A 27576-nucleotide genomic window follows, 5' to 3' on the forward strand; every position below is an offset into this window, starting at 1 on the left:
CTGTGATGAATTATTTTAAGCCTGGAACTTCACTTGTAGTATTTTACCCAGAAACACTGGCTTTAGTCAAGAATTTGAGTCAAGGAGCAAATTTAATCCTGGCTACTTCCCCAGGGTGAAGGGTAAACTGAATTAATTTTATAGAACATTTGTTGTCACGGTATAATTTATTTTGCTTGTTTCTTGTTGAAATGTAAATTTACAGAACAAACTGTTTGGCAATAACAGAGGTTTTTATCTGAGGAATAAAACCAATAAGAACCATAATGGGGAAGGGACACCTCAGAAGGGCTGCAGAAATACAAGCTTTAAGTTTACTCATTTTCAAACAAGTCAGGTTATTTATCAAAGCAAATAAATGAATAAAGCACCCAAATAAATAAGTAGATAAATGTCAGCAGGTCTTTATCAGCGTGTTTAAATCAGACATCCCCTAATTACCCCAATAAGGAGTTCTCTACACCCAGGAAGTGCAGTAATGCTTCTGTCAGAGGACAAACCTGGAGACTGGGAATGAGCAGAGGCTTGAGGACAACAGTTTTGACATGTCCTCCTTTATCCAAACATTCCTGTTTTCCCCTTACAAAGGTGCTTGGAGACTGGATGAGGAAAAAAAATAACTTGGGCAGTTGTTCTAGATCTTTAAAAAGAGAGATGCCAACATCATCTAAAAGCTTAAAGCCTCAAAATTGTCCATGTCACATACTTTGTTAGGGGCATGGGGGTGCTCATGGTCCTCTGTTTCACCCCTTGAAAACAAATAAGTCATTCTGCATTACAGCACTTATTGACATTGCAACAAATTGTTTAATAGTAAAATAACTCTGGGCTATAGGTGAAGCATGAGGTTGAAGAAATTTCAGAGGGATTGTTTTACCACATTCCAGTACCATGGATACATGTACAGAACATTTTTTTCTTAAAACCTCTCCTCTGAATAAAATTGGGGTTGGGACAGCTGTAGAGCCTGTCTCAAGGCTTTATACAAAATAAAGGATTGATTCAAAAAGGATTAAAAATAATCTGTTCATTGTTGTTTTGCATATTGAGTAATTACAGCTGTGACAAGTAAATTGAATTAAAAATCACTCCAGTCCCTAAAAAAACCCCAATAAACAAACCCACAAAATAACCTTCACCCACTACTGAAGGAAAATACAAATCATCACAAATAATGTGCAGCTTCCCCAAGCCCTCAGACATTCATGTGTCAAGCAGCACCTCTTTAAATGCTGAAAAAAAGATGACAAAAGGCTGCATATAAATGTCAGACAATCCCCAGGTGAGCAGACACCTGCCTACAGGTGTGTGCTTGCTAAGATCTTGCAGCTCTAGTCAATGAACCATTTATCAAACCATTCATCTGTTGTCACAAAGAACTAAAGTATCCATGAAATCAGCATTTAATTAAGAAAGTCATAGTATGTGATTATATAAGATCACAGAATTACTGAATTTTTAATGCTGGAAAGGACCTTTAAGATCATTAATCAACCAGCACCACCACCATGTTCACCATTAAACCACATCCTCATCTCTCATTTTTTTCTACACTTCCAAGGATGGTGACTCCACCACTTCCCTGGGCAGCCTTTCCCAATACTTGACAACCCCTTACGTGATTAAATTTTCCCTAATACCCAACCTAAACCTCCCCTGGTGCAACTTGAGGCCATTTCCTCTCATCCTGACATTTGTTACCTGGGATAAGGGGTCAGCACCCACCTCCTTTCAGTTAATTGTAGGGGGCAATAAGGTCTCCCCTGAACCCCATTTCCTCCAGGTTAAACACCCCCAGCTGCTTCTCATGAGACCAAATCTTTGAGCCAGCAAAACATTAAGAAGAGCGCCACAGAAAAAAAAAGCAAATTCACAGGCATAATAAAATAAGGATGCACAGGATACACGGCACGTGTGTAAATCTGCTGCTGCATCCCACAACATGGAAGGAATCAAGCTATAAAAGCCATAAGAAAGGTCAGGAAAGGAAGGAATGATTTTTATTAAGCCCATTGATGAGAGAGGGAAGGGCCTGACAAAAGCAAATATGATGCTTATGGGTACAAACGAAAGGATGGTGTCAGCTTTCCATGTTTTATCTGACTTCATTATGTACAGTATTGTTTTGAAGCTGATCCTGTTCCTCCTTGTTTCACCCAGGAATTATTCTGAGTTTGTGTTTTCGAGGCATCTTTGCAATTTTACAATCATCCTACACTGTGCCAAGGGTAGCTGAGAATGTCATATGAGGTTCTTTACTCTTGTTATTTATTTTTTTTCCTGGTTTCTCTGAAAACTGTTTTGCTCCTGCTTAGGAAAACTTTGATTTCAGCTAGAAATTCTATCCCTCCACAAAAACAGAAGGCAATGGGGAAAACAGTGAGCCGTTCACACGCTCATCATAAATCTCTCCTCTCTCACAATAAACAGTCCATCATGTTCCAGCTCCCCCTCATGCTGACGATTTTCCCACTCTACAAATGCCAGATTGAATGCCTCCTTCAGCTCCTACTCCCCTCTTTGTGCCCTCATCCCCACCATCATTTATGAATAAAAGGCTGCCTGGATCATCATTTATTATGCTACCACATTTTCTCCATGGGTCCAACAGCTCCTGCTGATGTTAATAAGACTCAGTACAGAGAAACCTCAGAGAGGGATGTCACACCAGGAGCTGCGGAGCCTCTCACAGAATGGTTTGGGTTGGAAGGGACTTTAAAGATCATCTAGTTCCAAACCCCCTCCATAAATTCTCCTGTCCAGGTGTTAATCAACATGCAAAAGCAGAAGGTTTGGCCATGATCCAGCCAGGAGGGTTCCTGGTGAACTGTTCAGAGCATCCTGCATTATACAACAAAGGGAGCAGCTCTTTGCACCTCAGCTTTATTCTCACTGCTTTTTTATGTTAAGCCTAATCAGCATTGAATAATTTCTTAATGCTTTAGAAGATAATAAGAAGTTAGAGCTGAGCAACAAAGAATTACATCTTGTTTTTGACCAGTTCCCTCCAAAATCTAGGGAAAATATCCACTTGAACACAGTCCAATGCAAAATCCCCCATGAGCAGCAGACCTGTAAATAATAGAACTGCACTCCCTGCAATTACCAGCAATAAATGACTTTGATCCTGGGTACCTGTCACCTGCCTTGAGTCCTGCAAAACATGGAGGGAAGGGATGAGAGAGGCAATCCACCAAGGTGCATTTTTTGGGAACACTACCCATCTGCACAGGAATAATCTCCTTTTGCTGAGCAGGCACAGCAGCTCATGCATAAACCAGATCTTCCCAGCCCTCTCCATGTCGCAGCCCCTGCTGAATGCAGAGAGGGAAGCAGGTGCTTCTGTGGTTTTGTGTTTATTATTTGGATGGGTAGATTGGGAAAATTGCTCTGACCAGTCTAGGGAAAATGCTCTTTCTCTGAAAAGGAAATCTGAGCAATGGTAATAAAGAGATACTCTGGATTTCTGAGACCTGCACAATGACTCTGTGGTATAGCAGCTGAATTCAGGAATATCTTCACAAGAAAATATCATGTGGTTTGCTTTTAGCAGAATATGATACACCACTGACAAGCAAAGGCATCCCTTTTTTTCCTCTTTATTCATAATTTTTCCAGTTGACAAGTGTGAGAAAAGTACTCACTACATACTCATTTCACTTCAAAACAATGGAGAAAAAAAATGGTCAGCAGTCTTGAATGAGAGAAGGGTCCAATACTAAAATATTCAATATTTAATGAAGTTTTTCAAATTAGAAATAGAAAAGGAGGCATATAATTGATTATATATTGTTGCTATTCACATAAAATGTTCTCTTTATCAGAATCATGGAATGGTTTGGGTTGAAAGGGACCTTAATGACTGTCTAGTTCCAACCCTCGTGGCATGGGCAGGGAGCCTTCCACTAGAGTAGGTTGTATTCTCACATCTGTTACCTCTATGTTCAAAGATGGAGCAAGAGGAAACCTTTCAGTGGGAGCAAAAACTACTGTAGCAGAATCAGGAACTGCAAATGCTCTGCTGGCCACAAAACTCTGTCCCTGAATGGGAGTTTAGGTAAATGAAAATCCCAATCTTTTTCTCACTTCATCTTTTTCCATGCCTCAATTTATGTGTCTGTCTAACAGACACACCAACACACAAGACACCTGAAAACACACACACACACAAAATATTATTTTATATGGATAACAAGATGTTTTACATATTTATTTAAGAAAGTCTGTGTAGTGCACATAGACACATAAATATGTATACACCTACATAAATAATTTATCTCTAATTATGTATCTGGAAAAAAATAAAACAGGTAAATGCTAAAATAATGCTTGTTGGTTGCACCACTTGAGCAGAAAGAAAATGAGCCCCAGTGGCTTCATAAAAATTAGGATGAAACATAGCTGACATTTCCTTGGCTGTGACTAATAAGCTCTGAACAGCAGAAGTGACGTGTACTGGAGCACTTCTCCCTCAGGCAGTGGCCAAGGCTCTGAGTGTGACTGGGATTACTGGGTGCCAGCATCACACCCCATCTCCTAAATTCTCCTGGCTCAGCATGCAAAGTGAGTTCAGATCTGGGAAGAGATGGGATCCAAAACCCCACACCTGCCTATGCAGAAGAAATCACAGTGGGAAGTGATGCATTATTGGGAGTGGGTGGGTTTGGCCAGGAATTTTGTGTGGAGTCAGCTGTCAAAGCTGAGGTCAGCTCCTGGATTTCGGGTGTTTTAGGTACCAGCCCCCCAGCCCAAAGGCTTGGACGCATAAAAATACTCAACAAATATTGTCCTGTATATTTTGGCTTCTCTTTCCTTCCACAACAGTGAGCCATGTGGAATTTCCTACAAGCCAGGACAGGGAGAAGCAATCACCCTGAATTCCACCACCTCTGTCTAAAGCATTAATCCATCCCTTGCTCCTCCAGGGCTGAAAGGATCCTTTCCCTCCTCAGGCTGTGTGCCTGTTACAGGAACTGTGTTGGGTAACACATGCTTGGTCTGGTGCCCAAAAGCATTTCCAGTGTCATGACCCAACCTCTTATCCCAAGAGCATCAGCCCCAAACCACAGGGACCAGCTTCCCACCCCCTGTCCCTCTTTGTCCAGCGTTTTTCTGTGTTAAAACCAGCCAGGCAGCTCAGGGGGTGCACACCCAGACACTTTCAATGATTTATTTTTTTTTTTTAATTCCTTATGACCACGTTTTCCATCCCTCATCTTCCTCCCCTAGGTACAGACCTGCTATGGCACATAAAATGCCAGAGGCAGCCGTGTTCTGCCGTAAAAACAGATGCTTTTTTAATTGTCCATCTCACAGGCATAATTGGTTGAACGAAGAAACACATAAAATAGGCTGCAGCACATGTGTCAAGGGAGGCAGCTTTCTTCAGCTGCTGCAATAAGGGGAAAAAAAAAAATCTCCCTCTCCCAACCTGAGAAATGCAGTAATTTACACAGATCCACTCAAAATCACTTTTCAGGGCCATAATTAGCATGTTCTGGCCCTGTAATGTAGCAACCTTTACCCTGTGACCCTGCTGTCTCTTTTTATGGCTTGTTAGCAGTGTGGTCACTCAGGCATAGCCAAGAGAAGCAGATTCATATGGAGCCATGGGACTGCTGCCATCCATGGGAAGGGAGCACCTGGGTAAAGTGCATCTCCTCACCTACTTAATACTAGCATTTCTTACCTTATTCCAATCATTTCTATGCAGGAGAAAAGGCTATTTCTTCTTTTTTTTTTCCCCCTTGTCATTTGCTCATTGCAGAAAACTTTTTCTCTTGCCAGCTCAGTCAACTCTAGAATTAACCAGGTTGCAAAGAGTCTGCACTCCCAGGTCTGTGTGAAATCATATTCAATAAAGATGATCAACAGCCAGAATGCTGGTTTAAAAAAATACAATAAATAAAATGAAATAAAATATCATGGCTTCTTTTTGTTTAAACTTGGTTTGGTATCTGACTTTGAACCTTTCATAATAGACTGCTCCCCAACTCTGTGGTTAATTCACTGTAGACTCTTAAAAATTCACAAGGCTTCTTTTCTCCATCTGTAAAATGAAGAAATAAAACTAGGACCTAGATTTTCAGCATTTCTACTGGGGCTTTTAAAATGCCTGTTGCTATAGTACTGTGAAATCTTTTTACAAATGAGTCTGAAATATTACCAGCATTCCAAGAGGTAATTATGAAAGAAAAAAAAAAAAAAAAGAAAAGTAAAAAATAAAGAAATCACTATTTTTTTCTTGTGTCCTTTGCAACCTTTAAACCTGGATTTGTAATTGAAGTGCAAACTGACCTTTATAAACTGTACAGCATCACTAAAATACATTATTTTGCAAGGCTTGGGGGAATTCTCCATGCTCAGCAATTCAATAATCTCACTTGCTTTCATTTCTGCTCTCCAGACAATGTGACATAGCTGGATTTTCCTTCTTACTCCAGTGGCAAATCAAGCAGGAGAGACTGAGGAGCTTTATCAATGTTATAATCTAAATCTCCTGTCAACTTGCTGCTGTCACCTTTTTGGAAAATAACTCAGCTGTCTTGCCCACCTTCTCAAACATCTCAGCAGTTAATACCAACCCATATTAAATCCCATTTGCAATCTGCTGCCTCAGAAGGTTCAGTGGTCTATCTAGAGAAACGATCCATCGGCACCAGCTGAACCAGCTGAGATGATTTTATCTCTAACCTAGCTGTACAATAACACAACTGCAATTGTGTGCAGTGCTGTGAACACAGCCAAAATGTCAGGCACCAGGCTTTGCTACAGGGTAATTACACTGAAAGGAAAAAGAAAAAAAAAGTGCACAAAGAGCTGCACATAGGAAATCGCTGCAATCCTGCACAGAAGCTTCCCAAGTAGTGATTTCACAACACTTTCAGTTCTTGGAAGCCCATCCACTGACAATCATTTTTTCAGTGTCCAAGCCCCTGCTCTGCCCCAGTCAGCTCTGCTCTCTGCCAGTCCAACCCCAGCTTCTCCTGGTTCAGATGGGTTTGCATTGTCAGGGCCGTAGAACCACAGAATTTTAGTTGGAAAAGATCCCTCAGATAATCAGCTCCAGCTGTTAACCCAGCAGTGAACCATGTTCCCAAGTGCCACATCTGCGTGTCTTTTAAATCCCTCCAAGGGATGGGGACTCAGCCACTTCCCTGGGCAGCCTGTTCCAGTTCTTGATAATGCACAGCTTTTCCTAATATCCAATCAAAACCTCTCCTGGCACAACCTGAGGCTGTTTCCTCTTATCCTATGGCTTGCTATTTGGGGGAAGAGATCCTGTTTACAGCCTCCTGTCAGGGAGTTGTGGAGAGACAAGGTCTGCCCTGGGCCTCCTTTGCTCCAGGCTGAGCCCCTTTCCCAGCTCCCTCAGCTGCTCCAGACCCTTCCCCAGCTCCGTTGCTCCTCCCTGGACATGGCCCAGTCTCTCAATGTCTTTCTTCTTGTGAGTGGCTCAGAAACAAACCCAGAGTTTGAGGTGTGGAATCTGCATCCACGCCGGCAACTGCAGCGCAAGGCTCTCGTTCTGCTCTCATCCCCTTCTTTCCATCAGGGACAAATTCACCTGAAAAAGTGACACCAATTTGCCTCCCCCCATCCTGCAGGCAACAGATGTTTGTGTTGATCAAACAGCAACTTGTGCCACCCCTTTTCTTTTACACCTTTTTGTCAGTCCTCTCCATCAGCTTCCTCTGGAACCCTGAGGTCCTGCACAAAGCCAAGCTCAGACACATCCAGGAGGAGCATTTTGGCTCAAGGAGGGCACAAGCTCACCAAGCTCAGCTACATTCTATTTTTGGCCATAGGCAGCATTTTTCAGTTTTCACCTCCTGGGATTCAGCATCAGAAACAAAAGCTGCTGCTTCATCTCCTGCTGCTGTGTTTGTATTTCTCTCTAGGTTTTGCCTCCAAGAAGCAAAGACTGAACTCCAGCCATAATCACCTCCTCTCAAGGCAACAGATTTATCCATCTTTTTTTGCCCCAAAGGGGGTATATTACAATTTATAACACAATCCAAAAGGGTGTTAGACAAGAGTTTGGCACACAGGGTTAACATTTCCTGCAGCTTAAAGGAAAGAAAAAGAGAAATACAGCTGAAACAAAACACTCTTGAATGTTGTAATAAGTTTGCTTTATCTGCACCTTTCCTAGCATCATTGTTGCCCTGGGACCAAGTGGCAGAGCAGTCCTGGCACTCAAAACTCAAAACCACTCAAACTTCATGGTATTGTTTACTGCTGCAAAGAGCAGGGATTTAAGTGTGCAGTTTGAACATTCTGTAATTATTTACTGTATCAATACTAAACAAATAAACTTCAAAAGGAGGTTGAAAATTCCCCTTCAGCTAGTTTAATCCCTAAGGATGTACACTGAGGAGGCATGATTTTCCTTCCCATTCATTACCTTCAATCTAGAAAGAAAACAGAAAGAAAATTTCCATTTTGTGACACTGCAGTCTAGGAAAGAAGCATGACATTACTTGTTCATTATTCTGCAAGACTGAATGCATGAAGATCACAGGATGTGAGCAGGGAAAGTCTCCATGTGTTTTGTGAACAAAGAATATAAGCAGACAGCAATATAAAATATCCTAGTAAACACATATAATTCCCTTGAGGTTTCAATTATTTCAAAATAAAACACATCTGCTTGTTGAACACTTGACCTTCCACTTTGTTATTCAAGATGCTGTAGACCCATGGCTGATCACAATTATTTTCTGGAGTAAATCTATGAATTCATATGCTGTATGACAAAAAGCTGTGACATTAGTAACAACCAGTCAATATTGCATTAAAATCCCTTTCCTTTCCTTTCCTTTCCTTTCCTTTCCTTTCCTTTCCTTTCCTTTCCTTTCCTTTCCTTTCCTTTCCTTTCCTTTCCTTTCCTTTCCTTTCCTTTCCTTTCCTTTCCTTTCCTTTCCTTTCCTTTCCTTTCCTTTCCTTTCCTTTCCTTTCCTTTCCTTTCCTTCCCTTTCCTTCCCTTTCCTTCCCTTTCCTTCCCTTTCCTTCCCTTTCCTTCCCTTTCCTTCCCTTTCCTCTTTCATATTTTCTTTTTCTTTTCTTTTTTCGGTTTTCACCTGGCATTATCCATTTCTATTTCTCCAAGACATTTTTCCAAAACCCATCCTTATCTGCCTTACCCAGCTTCACTTCAAACAAGGCACGACAAGGGGTTTAAACCAAAATCCCAATGAGTTTCTAGCTCTACTGCAAGGTGTCCCTGCCCAGGGCAGGGGGTTGGAACTGGATGATCATTAAGGTCCCTTCCAACCCAAACCACCCTATGGCTCTATGATTTCCCTCTGACCTCACAATAACGCTGAACTTGGAAGTGTTATTTGCCAAAATCTATCTCCTTACTCAGTTTAAGCACCCAATGTCCACACAAATAACATAAAGATCTGTTCAACCCCTGCTGTGCCTCCTGCAGTGGACAGGTGAAGAGGTGCCTGCTCAAAGGGTTTATTCCTGATGGAGCAGAGTGTGAAAGGAGTCACCCATTAAATCACTGCAGGAAAAAATGCAGATATTAATCCCAGAGTGACTTCCCCAGCAAGAAAGGATCAGCAAATCCTTGTACCCTGCTCTGAAATTGGACTTTCTCTTTCTTTCTTTTCATTCTCTTTCTCTTTCTTTCTTTCTTTCTTTCTTTCTTTCTTTCTTTCTTTCTTTCTTTCTTTCTTTCTTTCTTTCTTTCTTTCTTTCTTTCTTTCTTTCTCTCTTTCTTTCTCTCTTTCTTTCTTTCTCTCTCTTTCTTTCTTTCTCTCTTTCTTTCTCTCTTTCTTTCTCTCTTTCTTTCTTTCTCTCTCTTTCTTTCTTTCTTTCCTTCTTTCTTTCTCTCTCTTTCTTTCTTTCTCTTTCTTTTTTAGCCTTAAAAAAAAATTAACAAATCTTGTACTTAGAGAGCCAGAGGGAAGTTGCTCCAGTCAGGATCTCAAATCATTAGATAAACTTCCTGTCTGTGGATATTTCAACCCAAATATAAAATTATTTGCCCTCTGCAGGCTATGTTAACAGAATGTGGTCTTGTCTTGCACTTTCTGTAACTCTGCGGGAGGAAAGAGGCAAAATATCCGAAGTTGGTTTGTGTTTCAAGGTGAGGGAGTATGGATTTTTTTCTGTTTACTCAAAACACCAATTTTTAACCTAAGCATATTGCACATTTCACTGCTAATACATGAAAATGTCAAAAGACATAAACCCAAAATCAAAAAGCTACTATTTTAGTAATATTAAGAAGGGAAATTTGTGTATTCTTAAAGATCAATCTCAGACAGGCTTCTGAAAAATAAGCAAAACTGTCCTGGTGGCCCTAGAGATGAAAAGGGAAGGAACAGAGAAGGAATATTTTATTCTATTTATTTTTTCATCCTTCTGTCAACCACAAAAAACAAAACAAAACAAACAAACAAAAAACCCCGAACAAACAAACAAAATTCAGTGTGAAATCAGCATTTCCCAGATAAACATCTAAGAATAAATTAATTAAAAAAATAAAAAAACCAAACATAACAGTATTTTTACACATAGCAATATCCAGCCACATTTTCTGGTAAGGTAAAACTTTCATGCTACAAATAGAGTGCTCACTGGGGGATGCAGTTGGCTTCCAAAATACAAGATGGAGAAGCAGAAAAGATAAGGGGGATAATGTGAATGTCTCAAACACTGATAGCTGGATGGTCGTGCAGCAAAGCAAGCATTGTTGGTAGCAATAATGCTGTGAGAAAGAACAGGATGTGGATGCAGAAGGGTGATGCAGAGGTAGGGCAGCACTTTTTTGGGAAAAACATCCTGGTTTTGGCTCCTGGAGATCAACACAACACAGCACAGAACGGGCACAGGAATGAGGTTTGGAATGGGGAACAAACTGCAAGACCATCCAAGATCCCTGAAGGCTCTGACACATTTCCAGACAGGTCTAGAAGAACAGGCTGTGCATGACAATTGATTTGCATAGAAAGAGAGAAAATAGCAGGGAAAACTTATCTATAAAGGGTAATCCTGTGAAGCCTGGGTGGATGGACACCAGGATCCTGGACATCTCATCAGCTGGATCAGTGCTGGAGCCAGGACTGGTGATCTTTCTCTTTCTCCCTTTCTTCCTTTCTCCCTTTCTCCCTGTGTTTAATCCATCTCTCTCTCTTCCCTTTCACCCAACTGTCTTATCCAAAACCCACTGACTTTTCCTTAGAAAGTCAGGGACTAATTTATACTGATTTCCATGCTAAATGTGCAATTTACTAATGAATCTTTGTAAGCCTGTGTGGATCCTCTGTCTTTTGCCATTCCTTTTGACCACAAGCATCCACAAACCTCGGGTGTTCCCTTCCCCTTAAGGGTGGCATGCCACAGGAGTGAACATTTTTTACCTGTGCCACAAAAGGGGAGAATGGGGTGAGAAGAAGGTTTATTTTTATAGTATCTAGTCACTGCCAGAAGGCAAAAAATCATCTCATAGTTTACCCAGGACTGTGCTCCAAATGGCTTAAAACCATGGGACACTGCTGCAGATCCTTGCAGGAAATGTGCAAGGACCTGGGCTTACACAGTGGTAACTTCTTCTGTTCCTCATCTCCCTCAGAGATGTTACAGCCCTGGTGTTTAAGCAGCTGGACCTAAGCCACAGGACAAATCTGCAAAGTGGAGATGGGAACAAGGATATGTGGGAAGGCTTGGGCTCCAAATGAATGCAGTTTTCACCAGCACTGAGTGTGCTCTTCTTCCCTTGACTCTGCAGAGCTCTGAGGAAAAAAAGCCAGGGGGTCCTGGTGGACAATCAGCAATGCCCTTGTGGCCAGGAAGGCCAATGGGATCCTGGGGTGCATCAGGAATATCATTACCTGCAGACTGAGGGAGGTGATCCTGCCCCTCTGCTCAGCCCTTGTGAGTGCTGTGTCCAGCTCTGGGCTCCTCAGGATGAGAGATGGAGCTCCTCAGGCAGGTCCAGTGAAGGGCCATGAAGATGATTTGGGGACTGAAGCACCTTTATGAGAAAAGGCTGAAGAAGATTGGCCTGTTCAGCCTTGAGAAGAGGGATTAATGCCCAGGAAATTCCACCTGAACATGAGGAAGAACAACACAACCTGCTGCGGTGCCCTCCAGCCTTACTCAGGATGTGATTTTCTGTGATTCTCTGACCCACCACTGCTCTGAGGATGGGACAGGAACCATAAGCTGAGACATGAAAGCATTAGAAAATTACATAAACAGCAGCAGCAGCAGCAGTAAGAGGCCTTCAAGAAGAGACTGTTGGTTATCCCCCAGATGCCACCATTCCTTGTCATCTCCTGGAGGATCCATCCCTTGCCACAATGAATAATCACTGCTCCGTCACTACAGGGTTTAAAATTCCCAGCCTACATCCACAACCCATCCTGATGTAGGAAGACACTTTTGCTTTGACCAAGGTTTCTGGCCACCTCAGAACTCTGGCAAGGACAATTTTGGGAGAAAAACACTGAAAAGAAAGAAAACTTCACTGACAGATTGATTTGTAGTGACCATTAGAAACTGCTCGAGCATGTGAAGGGATACTCCAAGGACCTCTCCAAGCAGGGCAGGCAGTTCACAAGTGTATAAATTTATCATCATTGGAGGACTCTGCAGTTCATCACCAGCTTTTGTAATTTATCACAGGGGTGTCACATATCTGCAGCACTGGGATTCTTAAGGGTGAGATCTGTCACATAAATACAGCTATTAAGGCAGTGAGTGTATTAGACAGTTAAATGCAAATGTTGCAATCTGGCAACCCATTTTTACTGCCAAAACCTAGAAGGTTTTTCCTGTCAGAGATTGATGCCAGTAGTGATAAATGGAGGATAGATAAAGTTAATCCAACTGCTTTGAGTTGAACAGGGAAGGTATTACTTTGAAGGGTTTAACATATTAACGGAATCAAAATGACATTTCAAAATATTTATGGAAATCTTTTTTTTTTTTCTTTTTTAAAGCTTCTACAAGCAGTATAACAAAACCATATAAAACGTTATTAAATTCTACCCTTAATTAAACATGCTGACACTTGAAAGCTTCTGTCTGATTTACTTTAACAAATCTTCTTTCTATAAATTATGACTTTAAAACATCATTCTGCTCTAAATGAATCAGCATTCCAGAAGAAATAAAATCTTTTTAACAGATGCTTAAAAAAAAAAAGTTTAAGCTGTGCCTCCAACTTATCAAACATAACAATGAAACAAGAAAAGAAGAAGGAAACAACATACATAAATGATAAAATTAACTGAGGAAAAAAGACCATTACTGTTTTATGTCAATTCAGAAAAGCTGAGGGGCATGGATTCATCCACACTTGCAGCAGGTTGGTGAGGTTTTAAGCCATGAGGAGAACTACTCAGCCTCCCTGGAGCACCCAGAGGAATAGGGGAATGTCTAAAGGTCACTTTAGTCCAGCAAAGGTACAAATGACCCCACAGCTCCCCCAAAAAAGCCAAGGGTTACTCCATTTCTTGGTGTAATATGAGTTGGGTAGGAACAAAGTGAATCACCTCAATTATTCACCCTGAAGGTGAAATCCCAGTGCCAGTTCCCTCGTTTGAACCAGGGGGTCACAGGGTGTCCCCTGAGATGTCCCAGTGTGCCATCACCCCTAATACTGCCATTTCAGAACTGAAAGAACAGCAAATCCTGTGCCAAAATTGCCAACCCCACCAATGTGTCCCAGATAACCCGGGGCACCTCAACAGCTCCAAGAGTCACCAATCACATCTTGGGTGCATCATAAGAAAGTGTGGCCAGAAGGTCAAGGGAGGGGATTCTTCCCCTTGCTATGACCTCGTGAGACCCCACCTGCAGTGCTGTGTCCAGCTCTGGGGTCACCAACAGAAGAAGGATGGGGAGCTCTTGGAGTGAGTCCAGAGAAGACCACAAAGATGCTCTGAGGGCTGGAGCCCCTCTGCTCTGGAGCCAGGCTGGGAGAGCTGGGGAAGAGAAGCCTCCAGGGAGACCTCAGAGCCCATTCCAGTGCCTAAAGGGGCTCCAGGAGAGCTGGAGAGGGACTGGGGACAAGGGGTAGAGTGACAGGACAAGGGGGAATAACTTTGAAGTGATAAGGGCAAGTTTAAATTGGACATTGGGAAGAAATCCTTGGCTGTGAAGGTGCTGAGACCCTGGTTTCCCCATCCCTGGAAGTGTTCAAGGCCAGGCTGGATAAGACTTTGAGCAACCTGATCTGAGGTGTCCCTGTCCATGAAAGGGGAGTGTTGGAGCAACACAGTCTTCAAGGTCCCTTCCAACCCAAACCATTCCATGATTCTCTGACCTTGCCAGGATGAGCTGAACCTTGACAGAGTCCAGAGACCAAGAAAATGCAGGCAACCACCTTTAGGTTCCTATCCATAAGAGGGTGTAATAACTTGTCCCAAGCAAGACTCACAGATGAGTCCAATCTGTCACAAACTTACTGATTCTACCCTGAATGTCAACATGGGTCAAAAGTGCTTCCACAAATCCATCAAAGCACCTCAGACTGAGCCTGAGAGCACTGAAGAGTGCATTGTCAGTTTGGCTTTTTCTGTTCATTGTGGCCTCCAGCTTGGACAGGGGTGCTTCTCTTCCCAAAAGCACCCCAAACTGACAATACTTCACCCTAGGCTTCCATCGATTTTAGGGTGGCAACATAAACTGATGAAATGATTTTACAGTTCCCAAAAAAAATCTGCTGGTGATGGCGCAAATTTCCTGGGGAAGAGTGAGGAAGGTGGAATTCCCTTCAATCCCAGTACAGAATACAGCAATCTATATGTGCATGCTCAAGGAAAAGAGGTGCTCTGTGAAGTTAATATTTGACCAAAAAGCAGGTAAGAGCAGCAATACAAAAAGCTGCACTTTCAGTCTCTTCCAGGACTGTTAAGTTGTCTCACCCTGAAGCAGCTCAGATCTCAAACTCAGCTTACCCACTTGGAAAATACTTTGAAACTCCTTTGTGGCTGTAGGAATTCTTTGCCATGCACTATCTTAACCAAGATTTTGTATCAGTTCAATGGGAAAAGCAGGTTTGTTCTCTCACACTGTACAGATGTAGTGCTGAGCCCTCTCTCAGGTGCAGGAAAAAAATCCTACATATTTCAATAATGTGTGCTTAAAAAAAAAAATGCCAATGGGAAAAGTGAGGTGAAAGCTAAAAGCCTTTTTTTTTTTTTTTCAAATCAGGAGAAATCAACACTTTTTTTTAAAGTAAATCTCATCAGTGCTAAAATCTCATCAGTGCTAAAAGCCCCAAAAATATCCTTTTTATAACTCCTCCTTAAACAGGCAAATTTTTCTGCTAGTGTCTAGTGAAGGATTCAAAAATGCCACGGGGTGAAGACTCATAGGCTACATCCAGACACACCTGAAAATGGCAATAAGCTGTGATTGTGACTCAAGGCTCTTACTCCCCCTGACCTTGCAATGGCACAAGGTCAAATGTCCAATAAGGTGACAAACCCCTCTCTGAGGTAAGCAGTGCAGAAACCTGGTTTGGAAAGGCTGGATCACTTCTGTATTCACCCAGCCTCCAAGGAAAGGACATCAAGGACCTTTCATTGCCACCTCAAGCTCAGTTTTGTGGCTTCCAGGTAGTCAGCAAATGCCTCCTGAAGCCTGCATGGCCACTTTGCTTTTCTTGAGATCACAGTAAGACAGGGTCAGGTTGTGTGAAAATGAAAGACTTTTAATTTATTTTTTTTTTCTTCTTTTAAACATCCCTCAGAGGGCATTGTCCAGGTTACAGGGAGGCTCTCATTTCCAGCCACTTTGTGGAGGATGTTGGGAGTCCAAAGAACTACACCAGTTTAAAGGAAGGAGACTGGTTTTCACTGTCTCTTGGAGACAGTGCTCTAACTGGCTGTTTAATTTGATTTGCCTAAATTAAGAACTCATTACCTTCAGTGCCTAATGTTGGAGAACCCCCTCATCCCACACACTCTGGCTAAGGAGGCAGATAAATGCCTTGGAAGCCTGGATTATTAAACCAAAGGTCAGAGAGAAAACAAATCAGATGATTTTTCCTGCATCACTGGAGAAATCGTCAGCTTTGCCTCCTAGCCTTAGCTCCTCATCCCAGCTCCATGCACCTTTTTTCCCTTTGCTCCCACTCCCTTCCCAATTAACCCAGGGTCCGTTGCGTTCAGCCAAGAGCTTTGTATGGGCATTTACATTTCACTTGCCAGCACACCCAGATCCAAGCATGCAGCATACAAATATTTGTGCTGGGAAGAGCTTTGACCAGGATGATTCACTTTGGGTCTGATACATACCCTGCTCACAGCAGCAGCCAATTCTGTCTCACTGTCTAGAGCTGGCACTCCGTGTGGGATGAACTCTCCCAAATTTACTTGCCACAGATACAATCCTTATTCTGAAATACTCAGCTCTCAAAAGCAGAGAAACCATTTCAGAAAAGCGAATAGACCAATGTGACAATAAGAATCCTGTCTTCTTCATTTGATGCCTTTGTGAGTCCTGTGCTTAAGAGGCAGAAAGTCTGCCTGAATTTGACAAGGAAGCAGGCAAGTTTTTTTGTTTGTTTGTTTGTGTGTGTGTGTGTGTGTGTGTGTTTTGTTTTTTTGTGTTTTTTTTCCCTGTTTTATCAGACCCTGCAGCTAGGTAAGCAAACACTTCTGCAGTTTACAGTCCAAACCAGCTGAATGTCCTGTGTGGCAGAACAATTCACCATTAATCCCTATTCCCAAACACTCTGCCTTCCCTCATCTGCCTAATTTTAGGCAGCCTCATTTTAGGCAGAGTGACAGCCACTTAACAAGAAAGTAGAAACTGTGGCAATTTTGCTACTTAGATACCCAAAACCATTATCATTTTCCTAACAGCCAGGGCTATAAACCTGCCAAATGCTCCATCCCTGCTCCCATCTTCCAAGCTAGAGGATGTTCAAGGAGAGACATACATCAGCCTCTGAAGGAGAGGGGTCAAGTGGCAGAGGAGGAAGATTAAGCCATGATTTGCAGCTGGGGAAGCAGAAGGCAGTGCCCCAAAGGTCTCACCTGAAGAGCTGACCCTCCTGAGCTGAGATCTATGCAGCCCTGCCTGCTCTAGTGATTCATGGCACGCTGCTTTTTGCTGGTGCAGATCTCATGAGAGACAAGCAGTTCTTGTAGAGCACTCGAGGATGTTTGCCTGCATCTGGTGATGAGAAAGGGGGGCAGTGGAAGGACATGTCAGTGTTAGGACAGGATGGCAAAACTGAAAGGGAGGATTGAGGGGAAGGGAGCTGCTGCTCCTCCTCAGCAGAGCACCCTGGTACTGCTCTGTATGGAGATAAAAGAAACCAAATGGGAGAAATGGGAGACCCATTAGACCATGGGGAGAGGGGGTGAACCAGGAGACAGCTGGAGGAATTCTGAGGCTGACACAGGGGTAGGGAAGCATGGTTAAAATTTTAAAAAGCTGCATTTAAGTATCTGGACAATTAACAATGATTCCGAGATCAAAAGATAATTAATGCAATTAAAATGCCTTATGCATCTATTTATGTAACTGCCCAGGAAAGAGGAAAATTATCTACCCATGTTTCTGGAGTGCTCTGAAGAGTCGAGGAATTGATTCTTTAATTTAAAAAAAAAAATAGTTTTGGAGAGCAAACACAATATCTGCATGTTGCAGACTCTTTCTGGGTTAAGGATCTCCAGCAGTTATTAAGGTGCTTTATGCTGCAAATAATTTTGTACATGTAAACATCTTTCCTGATTACATCGATCTCCACAGGCTGACTTTTTACTCTTACATCCCCCCCAGTCTCCTACATTTACTTTCAAATCTTCTGACTATTACTATTTTTAATCCTCTGTTTTGCAAAACAGAGTGTATGTGAATTAGGACAGCTCTGATGCCCTGATGAAAGCAAAGGATTGGAGAGAAAAGGAGAGACATTGCAAACAATTGCTTCTCTGTTGCATAGTGAAGGTTAGTCAAATAAAGAAATAAACCCAAATTCTCTTCTTTTGTCACAGCCAAATCTCAGCAGGAACAGCAGTCAGACATCAGAAGTAATCAGAAATCAGAGACATATCCTAAACAGTTGACTTTTGCCTGCAAGCTGCTTGAAGGGAGGCACCTTTAATAAATTGTTCTACATTTGGAGGAGTCATTTGAATTCTGTAATTAGCACACAACCAATGAGAGCTAACTGTGTGTTTGTGTGTACACAACTCTGGAAGAGGGAGTTTAATGAACTGTGTCTCCTGCAACTGCAAATCGAGTTTCATTTTGTCAGTGTTTTGCCACACGATGCTGTGATGCAGTTTCCAACACACTTTTCCTCCTATAAAATATCCTTCCGCCCATTTTTTACCCCCCTTTCTTTTTACATAGAATCATGGAATGGTTTGGGTTGGAAAGATCCTTACAGATCACTTGGTTTCAATGCCCCTGCCATGGGCAGGGACACCTTCCACTATCCCAGGTTGCTCCAAGCCCCATCCAGCCTGGCCTTGGACACTTCCAGGGATGGGGCAGCCACAGCTTCTCTGGACAACCTGTGCCAGTGATTCACCACCCTCAGAGGGAAGAATTTCTTCCAATATCCATTCTGAACCTACTGTCTTTCATTTTGAAACCATTCCCTCTCATTCCCTCTTGTTCTGTCACTACCTTTCTCTGTCACAAATCCCTCTTCTGTTTTCTCTTTCCTCTTGGGTTCATAGACCTTGGCCAAGTAGAACTGGGGGGGACAGGTAAAAGAAAAGGAAAAGGACAAAAGCTACAGAAACATCTGTTTTGGTTGAACTCCAGCCACCATCTGACCTCCCACAGCTGCTCATTCACTCCTCACTCGCTGGTGGGGTGAGAAGCAGGAAAGGCCTTGACTGTATAAGAACTGCTCAGCAGTAACTAAAATATCCCTAGATTATCAACTGCTTGCATTATAAATACAAAACATAGCCTCATAGTGGCTACTGTGAAGAAAATTATCTCCACCCAGCCAAAAACAGCAGTTTCCTACTCCAGCTTCACTTTAAAAATAAATAATCACCACCCCCAACAACAACAACGACAACAAACAACAATAGAAAAATAACAACACCTCCAAGAACCACAGAATGCCCTCTTTCACCATGGGCCAGCTTTTCTGTTATCTCCACACCATTCTCTGCCACCTGAAACCAGCACAAGCAAAGCTTTATGTGATCCATACACATCCTGCTACCATTAATCATCGACAGGAGCGGGAAAAAACAACTAATCCTGACAAAAAGGTGTACAGCTATAATAAAAGGATGGAAGAAAGGGTGAGGATAGATGAGAGGAAAAAATGAAAAGGCTGGGGCAAAGAAAGATCTGCAACAACTTAAAATAAACTCACAGTCCATCCTGCAGCTCTTGAGTATCATTTGAGGTCCCCAGGGATCGAAGACTTCTTTCCAGAGAGGTCACTGTCAACAGAAGAGAAAGAAAAGATAAAGAAGAAGCACACCTTTTCACAGAAAAATAATAATAAAAAATACTGAATCTTAGTTCAAATGTTTATATTTTAATTTTATTTTTTTAGTACAATCAAGTATTTGAACAAGTAACCTGTAAGAGAAAGGGGAGAACATCTACCAGTAGCCACTGCCAGAGAATGATAAATTGGGTCCTTTGGAAGCACAAATGGTGAATCCATGTATAGCATGCCATGACATGATAGAATATGACCCCTTGTCAGGAATACCTCAGTTCCATGGACCTTGCACAGATCTCTGACTCTTCCAGCCTTGAGGTGACACACAGCTGTGCACTGAGCATTTCCAGCTGGATACGTGCCCCTGGTGAAGAGGCAAGAAATTGTCTAATAACCATTTATTGCTCTGAATAATAATTACGAGGCAGAACACTGATGCCTACTCTGATATCTTCCATCTTCTTGTTCAAGATGCTAACACTCAAAATGTTTTATAGTTTTTGGCTCAGAAAAAAAATGGAGATGTGATCATCTCCTGTGTTGTGAGATGTGATCATCTCCTGTTGTCTCTCGACAACTTCTTGGGCTTTCCCATCAGGAGAAAAGAATACCTTAAAAGAAGTTGCAAGGTGGAAATATGGCTTGTTTTGTAAACTGCAATTACTTCAGATTTAAGAAATAGCTATATATATGTGTGTGTGTATATATATAGCAGCAGAAATCTAGGAGTACTGTCTTTTTCCAACATTGAATTTCACTGTCTCAATTCACTTTCAAATTAACAACAGGTCACTACTTTTGGACTTAGCACAGCCAGCAAGCAAAGCACTTCAAGACTTCCCACAATGGAACACGTTGAATAAATTACATTCTTGATATTTACATGTGGGATTTCTCTCAGGATGTTTCCAATTGTAAAAACCCATAACCTGTTATCAGTCACGCTTCAATATTTAAGGATAGAAGGAAGAACAGATTAAAAACATGGCTCAATTATTTCTGCAGAAATTTAAGAAATCCTCTGTTTTAATGACTCTGCAGACTTGGACTTGGCCTGTAATTTTGAACAAGTCACTTAATTACATTTCCACTGACAGACAAAATCCCCTTTTCTCTTTTGGGCTTTGCTGGCTTGACACCAAAAGTCACTAAACAGCATAAAAAGTAACTAATGTTCCTGAATTCCATGAACATTCAAAAAACCCTTGAATACCACCATATATTTCCATCAATGCTAGTTCTCAATAACAGATTTTACTGCAGAGTTTGGAGATTCAGAAAGATAAAGCCTCAAGGAATTGTCTATAACTGAGCTAATAATTATTTTTCTTTGCTGGAAGCACAGTGTTCTAAAGAGTAAATTGGAAGTTTTCACTAATAACCATTTGCTTCTGTAGAAGGACAGCACTGACCCTGCAGAAATCTCATGGATACTATAATTCCCTCTTTCCCTCTCCACAATCCTAACAAATCAATTTCCCTTGGAATCCACATGCTGTCCAGTTCAAATACAAAACTTTTCACCAACTAAAATACTTCTGGGCCCATCAACCCTTTGGAACAGAGCCGAGTGTGGTCCTTGGAGAATGGACAGCAAGCCAAGGTAAAGAAAGGACTCGTGTGGACACTGAATTTGTATGAACAAGTTAATGTCATGTGTGCAATCCCAGAACAAAAACAGCAGCTACAGCATCCATGAACCTTTCTAACCTGACCTGCAAAAGTAAGGACAACTCAAAGTGAGTTTTACTGCCACCTGCTTTGGAGAAGATTGGAGTGGGAAGCAGTTTTCCTACTGAACAAAACAGTTCAAGACTTCATACTCATGCCATTTTTCACTGAGGCAAACCCAGGAACTGCCAGGTTTGTTCAGCATTTTTGAAAACCTACAAAATGGTGAAAATAATATGAGACATGAATGCAAGAGGTGAGGAAAGCGTTTGTCAGTTAGATGAAAATGTGATCTGCAATTAAGTTCTTATGCAATAATTTTACCTAATATTCCAATTCAAACATAGCCTTTAGACAACTAAATAAATGCCAGTTGTCCCAAAATGACAAGACATGCACTCTGGAGGAGCTAAAGGTTACCATTTGATATAGCTCTTATCTGGAAAACACCAGGACTAAGACTCCAGCATGAGTTTCCAAAATCTCAGGAAAGCCAAAAGTATCCTGGACTGCATTGAAAGAAGAATGTCCAGAAGCTCAGTGCAGGTGATTCTCTCCCTCTGCTCTCCTCCCATGAGACCCCACCCGGACTGCATCCAGCTCTGAGGCCCCCAGCACAAAAAGGATGTTGACCTATTGAAGAAAATCCAGGTGGCCAAGGATCACAGAGCTGGAGGACCTCAGCTCTGAAGCCAGGCTGGGACAGCTCGGATTATTCAGCCTGGAGAAGAGAAAGCTCCAGAGAGAGCTTAGAGCACCTTGCAGTGCCTAAAGAGGCTCCAAGAGAGCTGGAGAGGAACTCTGGATGAGGGCATGAAGTGATAGAACAAGAGAGAGAGGATTTATACTGATGGAAGACAGGTTCAGATTGGATATTAGGAAGAAATTCTTTACTGTGAGGGTGGAGGGGCTCTGGCCCTGGCAGCTGTGGCTGCCTCAGCCCTGGAAGTGTCCAAGGCCAGGCTGGATGGGGCTTGGAACAACCTGGGATAGTGGAAGGTGTCCCTGCCTATGGCAGGGGGGTGGAACCAAGTGATCTTTAAGGTCCTTTCCAACCCAAGCCATTCTATGATTCTATAATTAAATTTGAGCTGCTCTGGGCTAAATCTAACTTGCAAGAATGAATTAAGCAAAATCTCTGCAGTTTCTGTGCTGGATGTGGAAAATCTCTCTCAATTTACCAGTTCTGGTCATGTGAGCAGCAATTTGACCAGAGGAGCAAAACATCAAGGTCTGTTGGAGAGATGACTGAAGCCATTCTCAAAACACGAATCTTATTTTAAAAGTCTTGTTCTTTTTGTTATTGAAAGGCACACCTGAGTCCCCCAGAATGAGACACATTCACAAGTCATCAGTGATGTTGGAGCTGCATTGATTTACTACACTGAGAGCATGGCTCCCAGTTGCCTGTGCCATTGCAATCCTTAAATCAATGGGGGATAAGAAACCATCCTGAGATGGCAATGAAGACCCTATCACACCTGAGGGATACAGAAAAATCCTTTGCTCAGCCTTTAAGATCGAGGTAATGGGACTGCACATGGCACCAACCTGTAATGGGCAGTCATTAATGAGGGAGGAGCAGGAATTAGAGAGGCAAGAGACCCATTAGAGAGTTCAGGTTCTCCATCTGGCCAGCACAGGTCTGATTCCTCCAGTATATCTTCCACTGATCAGACAAGATGCATCAGAGAACTCCATTTAGGAGTATTATTTATTATATTTATTTATAAGATACTTACTAAGAGGCAGCTAAAAGCTGCACATACAAGTATAGATGAAAGAAAAAAAGCCATAAATGAGACAATTTCAGGCAGTGTTTGAGCTTCTTTTTGTGTCCTGATAGGAAAACTTCCCCATTTTCAGCAGGAACAGCCCCAAAATATTAAGAGAAAGAAAGGAGATATTAAGCTTAGGAAAAGTCTCCCTCTACCCCTTCACACTTCTATAAGAGATGGCATTAAAAAGAACTCTATAAGCTCATGACCTCACAGGAGAGTGATCCAGTAGCATATAAACAGAACCAGCTGTTCTGGGTAAGATTTTTATTCAACAGATGAGGAAGATTTCCATTTTCATGGCAGAAAAAGGGAGCAGAAAGCATTTACAGGTGAGAATAATCATGATCAACTCAGAGCTATAAAATCCCCCTTGATCAGGAAGCAAGTCCTGAAGCCCCCAAGAAGAATTTAAATCACCCCAAAGGCTCAGAATTCTGTGAAAAGAATAAGGACAGCAAAAAGGGACAAAGCACACAGTGTTTATTACTTCTGCAGGGTTACTCAGTAAGATTCATTGGTGCTTTAAAATCCTGGTACAAAGTTGACTTCTTGTTTCATTAAAAATAGCCCCAAGGACATAAAAAAAGTATTGCTGAGATTGGCCACAACCTGGGATTTTTAGAATCTAAACAACAAAAGCATAACATGGCCAACTCCTGACAGCTTGGGACAGACTGGACAGAGAAGGGGTGAAGTCACAGTTCTTGGGAGTGTTCAAAAATGAACCAACAAGGCACTTCCCAAGGTTTAGTGGCCTTGGTGGCTTTCAGTGAAAGCTTGGACTGGGAGATTTTAGAGGTCTTTTCCAACCTTAATGGTTCTATGATCTTCAGCACCCCAAAAGGGACAAGGACTTTTCAGGTGCATGGTTAGATCTCCAAACACAACAGGGACCCTGCAAAGCCCCAGAGAAGCTGCAGCAAGCCAGGAAAAGAAGGGAGAGTGGAGCTGTGATAAGATTTTTGCAATTTGTAGGTGTTCAACACACCATGCCCAGCTCAAGAGGAGTAACCCCATCATCTGGTGAGCATCTGGAACGTAGCTGCCTGTTCCTTGCTCAGCCACCTGCATAGTGCTACACAAACAATATCACTGACTTATTTTCCATGCTCCAAGTTTTCTGAGTTTTTCTGAGTTTTCTGAAGAGACTTTATGGTACAGAAAGAATCATGGATATTGTAACCCTAAAAAGCTCTTTACTTAAAGTGAATTAGCTCTGCCAAATCTTGGCACTACACTCAGCAGCCTTCTCCTGAAAATCTCTGACCACTTTTGGGGGGAAAGACTATAAAATATAAAATGAATGAAACAGATTTTGTCAGACAAAAAATAATATGGGTAGTGCACAAAGCAACAGCAGTTGAGTATCTTATGGGCATTTCTTCAACCTGAAAGCATTCTAAAAGGCATTATAGATTCATCGATTCATAGAGTTTAAAAGCCAGAGACAGCAATTCTGATTTTCCAATCTGATTTCCTCCCATAAAATTTTGTCCCATCACTACCACATCAAGACTGCAGACTGCAGCTGGACTAAAGCATATATTATAAAAAAGGCATTTGAATCTTGATTTAAAGGTTGGTGACAAAGCCAAATCCATAAGCAGTTCTAATGGCTGGTTATCCTCATACAGAAGGATTTAATTTGTCTAGCTTTAACTCCTATCTCCTGATCTCCTTCTGTGTGAGAACGATAGATTAACAAGCCCCTTGCCGTATATTTGATGTCTTTCCTCCTAGAGAGGTACTTACACACCACTATTGAGTCCTCTTAGATGTCTCAAACAGAAATTTGGATGGCATGAATTTTAAAGTCTGATTTTCAGATGTCAAACAGTTTTGTCTTTTCTCTGCACCCTTTCAACTTTTGCAAAATAGTTTTAAGTGCAGGCATTGTCATTATCTGCTTCACAGAGCACTCAATACAGGCAACTCTTAAGAGGAAACACATCATCACTATCTCAAGAGGAGAAATAACAACAACAGAAGTTGTCAAACACAAATTCAAGGGGTTAAGGCAATTCTAACAAAGAATGAAAACAGAAATTGGGTTGTGGCATTTCAAAAGAGATGTGTCATTCACCTTTAGATTTTCTCAGGATAAACTCCACCATAGAAGGAGTTGTGATTAAAGCACAGGGGCACATCAAGTCAGCCTTAACCTGACCAGTTTGGACAAGAACAGCACACACAGACTCATAAGGAGGTTGCACAACTTCAGAATGAGCACTCAGTTTAGAAACAGATGTTTCCACTGAGAAGTACCACCCATCACTGGCACGGTCAAATTAAAACTATTGTTGCTGGAGCAGCCAAGATCGGTGCCAATGCAGGTATTTGTCTATGTTATGGTGTGGTTGTTCACCCACCTGCAACCCAAGTGCCTGTGACCACAGGTGGGAGGTGCAAGCTCCCACAGTGGCCACAAGTCCTTTTTTACAAGGGAAGTGTGTCACCAATACAAGGGTCACCAATCCCTTGCAATTATAGAAAAATTGATGCTTGAATTTTCCTGGCAGAGGGAGCGCACACCACTCATCAAAAGTAGAGATAACTACATTTTAGAAGTTTTTCATTCCCATCCTTGTTCTAACAAGGATCCCTTGCTACAATGACGATGGTTCCACCCTGGGACACACTGGGGAAGAATTGCACAAATAAGGAGGCACTAAAATCCTTTTCCTACGCATAGGCTCAAGACACAGAAAGAGCAGACACAGAAGCTGTCCCGGTAATTCCAAAGCAATTTCAAGGTCTATTGTAAAATCAGCACTGATAATTTCAGATCCCTGTCTGACACTGGTGTGTTTTAGAACTTGGCTACAATGGCATTACCTTCCACTCAGCAGTGTTAGTCTATATCTGTCTGCAAGATAAATTTCTCCAGCCTAACCCAATAAAACTGATGAGCCGGAGCTTGTTTCAAAGGAGGGAGGACTCTGCATCTTTAGGGGGGAGAGATAAGAGCAGCAATAGCACCCCTGCCCAAACTACAGAGTGAAGAACAGCAGAGTTTTGCTGCTGGTGTTTTTCTAAGGGAGATAGATGTTTTGCAAGCTCGTGTGACAGGCTCTGAGCACAGTAGTGCTGCAACAGATTTGAAAATGAGCCTGGCTTGTTCCACCTTTCTGAGCTCTAGCTCTCTATTGTAACAGATGACACAATTAAAAATAGAAAAGGGATGTGGTCTCAGCAAGGATTGGAATGTATGTGTGCCTGTTGGATGGAACATATGGTGGAATATTTTTGCATCTTATAAGGAGCTGTGTATTGGACATGTGCTGCTGCTCATGAGATGCAGCAGCAGAAAAGCTGCATTAATATTTGCTCCCTGACAAGAGGAGCTGCCAGGGGCCGTGCCCATGCACAGGAATCATCAGCAGGACAGCAAAGAACACACCAGGAAACCTTTCATTTTACGCACCATTGGAGTTAATTCGGAAGACATTGGCTGAAGTCTCCTGAAAAAGTTCCTGCAGTTCATTGGGATCAATCTGGGTAGCTGTGAAGAGAAAAACAGGAAAAAAAAAAAAAGTGTTAATACTGGACACCACCAATCTCTTTGAAAGGGGGGTGGTGCTTTGAAAGGGGATGTAAATTCCTCCTTGCTGCAGAAATCTAGCCCAGGTAGAATGGTCTGATTCAGCTTTACACAGTGCCTGGTCATGGGACTTGCACTGGACTGACAAATCCAGCACCAGCAGGACAGTGAGGATGCTGCTGCAACACTGTGGGTACAGCCCACATGGATCGAGATGGCATTTGTAGGGATTATCAGCAATCAGAATACAAATAATTCCACCTCATTTACTAAGTGGGAGTATCAGAACCATGAAGGAATGAGAAACCACGATGCCAAGTGATGGTCAACCAGCACCTTCCAGAGCAGGAGGGCCCCTGAGCAAGTCCTGCCTGTGGAAAAGGGGAGGAAGCAGTGAGCAGAGGGAAGCTGCTCCATGGGGTCAAAGCTTTTGGGGCAGGAGGGAGGTGGGAGCTCAGTGGGACCTCCACACATTCCTCTCCCAGTCCCCAAGGGAGGCTCCTCTTCTTCCTATTGCATCCTGATAGCTCAAATGTGAGGGGCAATGAATCAGTGCCAGGAATTTCTACTGCTGGTGCAAAGAAAAATTCTCCCAACTTCATTTCCAAGGTCCCCACTTTAGCCAAGGTACTCAAGTCTGCCCTACAAGGAAGTGAGGGTTTGAACATTTTGGGGTTTTGGGTTTGGTGGAAGGTGGGGTGTGCTTTTATTGGTTGGTTCACCTTTTGCTGATATTTTTTTTTGTTTGTTTGTTTGTTTTCTGTTTATTTCTTTCTGCTGTTGTTTTGTTTGTTTGTTTAGGGTTTTTTATTGTTTAGGTTTGCTTTTTATTGTTTTGGTTATTTTTTTCAGCTTCATTTCCCAACTTTAAAATCCCTGAAACTGTCCCAAACTTCTCCACAGTTTCACCATCCCCAAAGAAGGAATGATGTGGGGTTGGACTGAGCTATGCTAGAGAATCACAGAATTACAGAATGGTTTGGGTTGGAAAGGACCTTAAAGATCATCCAGTTTCATCCTTCCTCCATGGGCAGGGACACCTTCCAGCATCCCAGGTTGCTCCAAGCCCCATCCAGCCTGGCCTTGGACACTTCCAGGGATGGGGCATCCACAGCTTCTCAGGGCAACCTGTGCCAGGGCCTCACCACCCTCAAAGGGAAGAATTTCTTCCTAAT

At 42.3% G+C, this 27576-nt stretch overlaps 1 protein-coding gene across 1 annotated transcript in view; it reads right to left on the bottom strand.

The window, feature by feature from the left end:
• The window catches only part of TSNARE1 (t-SNARE domain containing 1), a 347022-nt gene that overhangs the window by 216210 nt on the left and 103236 nt on the right, over positions 1-27576 (bottom strand). The window contains exons 3-4 of the mRNA XM_062504268.1: positions 26285-26362; positions 19331-19400 (exon numbers count right to left, since the gene is read on the bottom strand). Of these exons, the coding sequence (XP_062360252.1) occupies positions 19331-19400; positions 26285-26362 (148 nt within the window). The remainder of the gene's footprint in view (positions 1-19330; positions 19401-26284; positions 26363-27576) is intronic.

The sequence above is a fragment of the Cinclus cinclus genome, chromosome 1 (assembly GCF_963662255.1).
Source record: "Cinclus cinclus chromosome 1, bCinCin1.1, whole genome shotgun sequence".
Lineage (NCBI taxonomy): Eukaryota > Metazoa > Chordata > Aves > Passeriformes > Cinclidae > Cinclus > Cinclus cinclus.